This window comes from Myxocyprinus asiaticus, chromosome 19, assembly GCF_019703515.2.
Source record: "Myxocyprinus asiaticus isolate MX2 ecotype Aquarium Trade chromosome 19, UBuf_Myxa_2, whole genome shotgun sequence".
In the NCBI taxonomy this organism is placed as follows: Eukaryota; Metazoa; Chordata; class Actinopteri; order Cypriniformes; family Catostomidae; genus Myxocyprinus; species Myxocyprinus asiaticus.
This window is the reverse complement of record NC_059362.1, coordinates 527018-535048: the sequence shown is the minus strand read 5'-3', so window position 1 is coordinate 535048 and position 8031 is coordinate 527018. Positions and strand designations below refer to the sequence as shown.

Sequence of the window (8031 nt, the reverse complement as noted above, 5' to 3'; positions counted from 1 at the left end):
TTTTTAACTCTTACGTTATTCAGTTTCCAGGTTTACTTTAGATTTTGAATCAGACTTTTTAACCGCAATATGTGTGTTTGTTTTTCCTACTTAATAATGTCATTTTAGTTTGAGTCACCTCCATTGTGGTTTAAGTAGTGTGTATGCTGGGTTGAAAATTTCAAACATTGATTTTTTTTCTTTTTCTTCAAGTTCTTTTAAACCACAATAAGCTACAGAAAACATTAAAAAAGGGAGAATGTAGAGGAACAGGATATGCATGATTCTCAGCTCAGCAGTAGATTTAAACAAAAGCAAAACTAAAGCACACATAAGACGAGCGTGACATTTAATACAACAGAAAATACTTCTCGTCTGGCATCAAGTCAGGAATGTGTGGCTAAAACACTTTTCTTGAATTTTCTTCATTCTTCTAATACAAATTTAGTTCATATATGGTATGTAGCTATGGTAAAAATAAAAATAACTTGTATGAATAATAAAATATGTCCATGCATCTCCATAAGATATTCAGAATATAAAAGTTAGTGAAAAAATATGTGACGAAACTATGCCATAGTGCAAATGCAGAAACTTTTGATGATCAAAGTGCAGTATACAGTATTTAAAATGTACTATACAGTGTTGATATACAATATCAGCAAAGTAACAGTTGCACATTAACACTTGATAAGACTGGGCAGTGAATGTGTTAAATTGCAGTATTTGAAGGAATAAAGCATGCAGAAACAGTCACGGGCCGAGTTCAGAATGGCATATTACCATACTATTTTTACTATTTCTGCTATAGACAGATATGGCATACAGAGCAGTATGGGTAGTATGCCATTCCGAAGTCAGCCACGTTTTCACTCTTTTACTTCAGAACTCTACTACTCCTCATCTTACATTTTCACATTCACACCATGACACCAGTGGTATTTTCTTAAAACAGTAACAGAACAGAATGGTGTTTAAAAGACAGTACACAAACTACACACACACACACACACACATACACACACACAAAACATAAAAAATAAAATAAAAATAAAAAACCCCGATAAATTAGTTGCCTTACAGAGGTTTGAGTTTGTTTGTGCAGCAGTGATTAAATGAAAGATTAAATGAAAAGTGTAATCACAGAAACATCAAAATACAAATGCAGAATGAGCTGCAGCAAGCGAAGGGAGGTTTCTATGGATTAAATGTTTTTGTGTCTGTCAAGTGAAACAGAGTCCTCCAGTGACCACACTGCCAAACAACATGAAGAAATATTTGAAATTGGCTCTCTCCCACATAAGCACTTTGACACTTTTACCCTGTAAGTTGGAAACCAAACTTAATATTGTTTTTTCTTTTTTGTTTCCTTTGCCATATAAAGTATTTCACTAATAAATGTAAGCCTTGTAAAGAAATGATGAAAAATTATGAATGTTTGAAAGTTGATATACTGTTCATTGTATTTGGCTGCCAAAATATGTGAAAACTGATAGATGTTATAGCTTAACAGTTATAGCTCCAGGATTCTTAATGTGTTTGAACCTGCAACTATACTTTATTCAGTATGCCTCACCACTCTCAAGAACAAATATAGCTACATAGCATACCAATATAGTGCAATGCAGAAATCTAAATTACATACAGGGTGGCTCAATGAGTACCACTGTTGCCTCACAGCAAGAAGGTCCCTGGTTTGAGTCCTGACTCACCCAGGGCTGTGTGGGTTTTCTCTGGGTGCTCCAATTTCCCCCACAATCCAAAGATATGCAGGTGAATTGGAGACTCAAAATTGCCTGCAGGTGAGAGTGAGAGTGTGAATGTGTTTGTCTGTCTGTGTTGTCCCTGAGATGGACCACCTGCCCAGGTTGTTTCCCTGCCTCCAACTGGGGTTTTCAGAGGAAAAAACTCACAGTGCTCTACAGTGAAACAAGCTTATCTGCAAAACTGAGCCATTTATATGTTACACAATTAGATAAACACAAGATGATTGGTTACACCATTTCAGCTTACACCTTTTGAGCCGACTGGCTTAACATGTCACATGTGAGTGAGCCGATTGGCTAAAAGATCAGAGTACCAGCCTAAGACCCTATCAGCTTGCGCCACATACACTCACAGGCCACTTTATTAGGAACACCTGCACACCTAATTATTCATGCGATGATCTAATCAGCCAATCATGTGTTAGCAGTGCAGTGCATAAAATCATGCGGATACGGGTCAGGAACTACAGTTAATGTTCATATCAATCATCAGAATGGGGGAAAAAAATGTAATCTCAGTGATTTGGACCGTGGCATGATTGTTGGTGCCAGATGGGCTAGTTTAAGTATTTCTGTAACTGCTGATCTCCTGGGATTTTCACACACAACAGTCTCTAGAATTTACTCCGAATGGTGCCAAAAACAAAAAACATCCAGTGAGCGGTAGTTCTGTGGATGGAAATGCCTTGTTGATGAGAGAGGTCAACAGAGAATGACCAGACTGGTTTGAGCTGACAGAAAGTCTACAGTAACTCAGATAACTGCTCTGTAATGAGAAGAATAGCATCTCAGAATGCACAACACGTCTAACCTTGAGGCGAATGGGCAGAAGACCACGTCAGGTTCAGATGAAGACTGGAAAAACGGAACCTGGTCTGATGTATCTCAATTTCTGCTGAGGTACACAGATGGTAGGGTCCGAATTTGGTGCCAAGAGCATGAATCGATGGACCCAACCTGCCTGGTGTCAACAGACCAGGCTGGTGGCGGTGGTGTAGTGGTGTGAGGAATGTTTTATTGGCACACTTTGGGCCCGTTAATACCAATCAATCATTGCTTGAATGCCACAAGCCTATTTGAGTATTGTTGCTGATCATGTGCATCCCTTCATGGCCATAATTTACCATCATCTTATGACTACGTACAGCATGATAATACACCATGTCACAAAGCAGAGGTCATCTCAAACTGGTTTCATGACAATGAGTTCACCGTTCTTCAGTGGCCTTCCCAGTCACTGGATCTGAATCCAGTAGAACACCTTGGGGATGTGGTAGAATGGGAAATTCGCATCAAGAATGTGCAGCTGATAAATCTGCAGAAATTGCGTAATACAATCATGTCAACATGGACCAGAATCTCAAATAAATGTTTCCAAGATCTTGTGGAATCCATGCCACGAAGAATTGAAGCTGTTTTGAGAGCAAAGGGAGGCCCTACCCAGTATTAGTATAGTGTTCCTAATAAAGTGCTCAGTGAGTGTAAAGTTTCATAGCTGAACTTGGGTCATTTATTTGATAAGTACCAGTGTAATAAGTGCCCTCCTCCTTATTCACATCAAGGTCCTGATCACCCTGTCTGTTTATAATGACTGGCTCACTGTATTTTACCCCTTACATATTAAATTCGGTGTTCTGAATTAATATCTATTAAAGCAATAAGCCACCAGAGGCTGCGTGTTACAGTGATTTTAGCACTGGTAACGGGTGTTCTTAGAACATGAAGCAGAGTCACTATAAAAGCACTGTAATGCATGGACTCAAGTGGCTTATTGCTTGAATAAAACGATGGCAACAGCAATAGGATAAAAGACACCAGTGTTAAGCAGTTACATTTATCTTCAATAATAAAAGGAATAAACAATACTTCAATACAGTTCATTATCCAAACTATCAACTGAAGTTATACTAACATTTAAAGGGGTCATGACATGAGGAATCAAATTGACCTTGATCTTTTGACATATAAGAGGTCATTGCACTATAAAAGCATAATGTAAGAACTCAAAACGTCTTCCTCACTGCAAAAAGAGCATTTGTTGAAACCAAGCTTTCAAAACATCTCGTTCTCTACTTCCTTCACATTGTGATGTCATACTGTGTTAGAAAATTGCATCTGACCGTATCCACAACAACACATCAACGGCTACTTTACCTTTAATCACTTCTGTAACCCTGCCCAGTAGTGGTGAGATGGCAAGAAGAGAGAGCAGGTCAATCAAGAGCAGAGAGCCAATCAGAACAGTGGGCATTTACTATCAAGTCTTAAAAGAGAAGCAGCACCAAAACTGAGTGTTTCTGACAGAGGGTCAGAATGAGGGTGAAAAATGATCATGCTTTACAAATATATGACTGTTTTTAGTGCAAAAAACTTTACTAATTTTATAAGTGAACCTTAAGGATCGCATTCAAATAATAAAAAAGGCATGTCATGACCCCTTTAAGTACATTAGTTGGGTTATACATATTCATAAACCAATTCTATTTTTGTATAATACATTTAAAATATGAATTCATTTGTTGCATTTCTGTGACAGCTGAAGGGTGTACGACAATGAACGAATAGGAAATATAGACATTATTTTGAGTTGAGCAAAAAACCAAAAATGTTTAACTTAAAAGTAAAGTAATTAATGTGAATGTTTTTTATGAAGAAATCAGTAATGTTTAAAATTTTAGAGAAAGAAATTACATTACATGTATTACAATTACATGTAGTGGATTACATTTTTGAGTAACTTATGCAACACTGGTAACACAATATGCAAATATTGTACACATTATTATGAAATATAAATGGTTTTCATGTGTCATGGAAGAGGATGGCTGAGATTTTCTTGGGAGTTTTTACAAAATGTAATGCTGTTGTGACACCTAATAAACCAAATAAATGATCAGGTCAAACAGCAGGTTTCACTTGTCTAATCTTGATGCTCCTCAAGAGAGCCTGGAGCAGCTTGTGTTTGTGTCTCGCCTAAGGCAAACAACATTACCCCACCCATCTCAAACACACAAAACCCCTTCTGATGTCTGTGTCTTACTTAAGACCAAGATCCTGGAAAAGAAAAAGAAAAGAAAATCCATCGGATCAAGTTTGAATGATAATTTGTTTTTAATTGGCGCCAGCCCTACTCAGATCAGTAAATGAGGTTAATAAAGTAAAGTTCGCTATTCATACAGCCAGACAGTTTCCATTAATACATCTCATAATTCAGTGTTTGCATATCTTTTCAGAAGTATAACAGTTCTAAAACAAAATCCATTTGAATGTACATATATTATGTATGTAAAGGAATATTATGCCCAAAAGTGGCACGTCAAGACGAGTTACTCTAAGTTGAGAAGAGCCACCCAAGAAGCAAAGATCTGATTTGATGTCATTGACGTCAACCTGGCGCGCGACATGCAATGAGATATGAAAGCTATATAGCAAATAATGATTTAAATTGCACTCTTTTCCTTGCACAAAGATTGTATGGCTTCAAAAGACTTAAAATATAGTGTGCAGGTTGTAGGGTACAATGGGGATAAAAACTCCCACAGTGCTTTCCTGTTTGTCACTAAACACTGCTAATGTTACTGATCCATGAGATCATTGCGTGTGGTGTTTAAAGTTTGATTTTCAGGTAATTTGATCAAACATTTAATTACTTCTAAAATGTTGCACATTTCTCTAACTAATGAAAATCCCTGAAATGACCACATTTATTCTGAGACAAAATACTTATTTATCATTTTCAGTTTTGTTCAAGGTCATTAAATCAAACTGTCCAATAAGTGAAAGGATAGTATTGGGGTAAAAGGTGTTAAAGGCCCCTATAAAACATGAACTGAAGAATGTTTAAATTGAGCTCACATTGACTGATCCGATCACAATGGAGATTCATTTGTTTAGAGAATACTTGTGAAATGTGTTTGAAATGAACAGGAAATGGTTAACTCTTTTCTGAAGAGGTTATTTAGAATAAGTATTATCTTGATTTGTTACTCAAAAAAGCATCTTGATGTCTCAAAATTATTTACATTAGTTGACAAATTTTGTCCTATAACTATTGCCCCAGTATCTACACTGTATCACTATAATATAAATACATATTTAGAGTGACGTAAGGGTGAGTAAATGATTTTGGGGTAAACTATTCCTTTTAATCTGTCATAAATGTAATATATTAGCAATATATTAGTAAAAATGGCTAAAATTAAGACAACGCTGCTCCCATTTTTGCTGATGAATTGTTTCGCTTAGTTATCATATACTTTCATGCCACAGACATAATTCATGCTCCAACAGCTGTATAAATACTTCAGATCGTTTCAGGCCACTTTAAAATGGGCTTGGGCAGGGGTTTCAGAGAAGTGGGAATGGGAAGCTCGTCCAGGCTCTTGGGGAATTGCTCAGGTGGCAGCTGCGCCAGGATTCGTTGCATCGCGATGAGGAAAAGCGGAGCCGGATTCTTCCCGACGAGGTAGTTGAGCTTGTCCTCCCCGAGAACTCTGGACCAGCACACGTGCTCTTTCTCCAGGGAACTCTTCAGTTTGAAACGCATCTCTGGCATGAACATCAACAGCTTGTCCAAGCACGACTTTTTGGCCCCCGTGTTCACTTTGGAGTCCACGAGCTGCTGCAGAATGAGGTCCAGCGGCGTCATGCCGTTGTGGTCCACCGCCTGCGGGGACGCGCCGTTGCCTAGCAACAGTATGACGGCGTCAGCGCGCAGCAGCTCGCAGGCCAGGTGGAGCGGGGTCTTACCGTCCTCCAGATGGAAACAGCCGCCGCGGTTCATGTACGAGCGCAGGCTCGGCGTCCGATGCGCCACCTGTAAAATGTGACCCAGGATGTCCCGTCTGTCGTACCGGACAGCCATGGCCAAATGAGGCGCGGAGGACGGACAGCAGCAGAACCGCTCGCCCGGCATGGCCAGCGCCTCGTCCGAATAATGGCCGAGCAGATATTGCGCGTACGCCTGGTGGTCGTGCACGATCGCGTAGAGCAGCGCTTCGGACGGCGTATACGTTCTCTGTTTCGCGTCCTCCTCCCAGTAAAATGTCTCCATCGTGCGCATGTCCTCCAGCATCCACACCGGTTTCAGGTCCCGCACCGCTTGATAGAACAGAAAGGAAATGCATTTCTGCTGCTTACACTTATCGTCCTTCAAATGCGCTCTGCCGGCTTTATGAGGGCCGGACAACGACATGTCTGCGACGCGCCCGAGGACGGCGGAGATTCAGGCCGAACGCGTCATTCTTGACGGAACACAGGAGACACGGAAAACCAAAAACAAATCGTCGTCTCACTCCGCACTTCTGAAGTCAAGAGAGAGAGAGAGAGAGAGAGAGAGAGAGAGAGAGAGAGAGAGAGAGAGAGAGAGAGGGAGATCATGTTGTTTGAGGGTCATGTCACTGATGCGCAGCGTTTCTGTCAGTAACCCCCCTGTCTGCAGTGTGACCTCAGTGCGCATGCTCTCCTCTGACGTGTCCAACACTATAAACAATCACATCCACATAAATACAGTAAATAAATAGTACTTGTGTAGTAAAAATAGTAAATGTATTGTGGGATTTTAAATAAAAGGTTGTGTCATGAATCATAATCATAATGATTAGTGTTCCCTTTGGTTGGGAGTTCATTATAATTCATTTTCTCCTCGTTAGATTATAGGTCTCCTCAGGGGCGTTTGTAGATTTGAAAACATCAGGGGCTGCTGGTAATACCATGACATTATTTACATGATTCTCTAATGATACTTTTTGGTCCTTTATGCATTTGTGAAAGTGAAAGAAAAATGTGTTTACCTGCAGTACAGGGTTGATCATGATTCCTGAAGACCTTCTTTATCGTTTCAATGGATTGGATGTAAATATCTACTTCATCCAGTGCTCCGTTCTTTCAGTGGTTCTCAGCATGAGGGTCGTGATCCCAAAATGGTATGTTCTGATCAAATATATTATTGGGCAGCAGGATAAACAATGCTAAATGCAAATAGATGAAACTAACAATGTAATGCAAAGTTAGGACAGGGAAATAAATAGAGGCTTTTAAAAGGGTGGAGAATATGCTTCCCATATATTTTTGTAGTTGACACCAAAAGCTGTGTGTTCAGTCGAACTGTAGCATATTTTGACTCACATTCATCTGTCACTTGGTAATATAATATGGTTAAAAACTAGTTCAATATCTGGCCCAGTGTTTGTTCCATTGGGTTAAGCTGGTAAATAACACTCCTATAAAAGTTACTGTTTACAATCATGCGGTCAGAGGACACTTCAGACAAGGAAATAACTGACAG

At 39.4% G+C, this 8031-nt stretch overlaps 1 protein-coding gene across 1 annotated transcript; it reads right to left on the bottom strand.

Annotated features, from left to right (window-relative positions):
* Nucleotides 1-3565: 3565 nt before the first annotated feature.
* zgc:112001 (uncharacterized protein LOC550384 homolog) lies at nucleotides 3566-7179 on the bottom strand. The gene has a single exon (XM_051645471.1). It carries the CDS (start codon nucleotides 6937-6939, stop codon nucleotides 6049-6051), a length of 891 nt encoding a protein of 296 aa, XP_051501431.1. The 5' UTR covers nucleotides 6940-7179; the 3' UTR covers nucleotides 3566-6048.
* Between the last annotated feature and the right edge of the window lie 852 nt (nucleotides 7180-8031).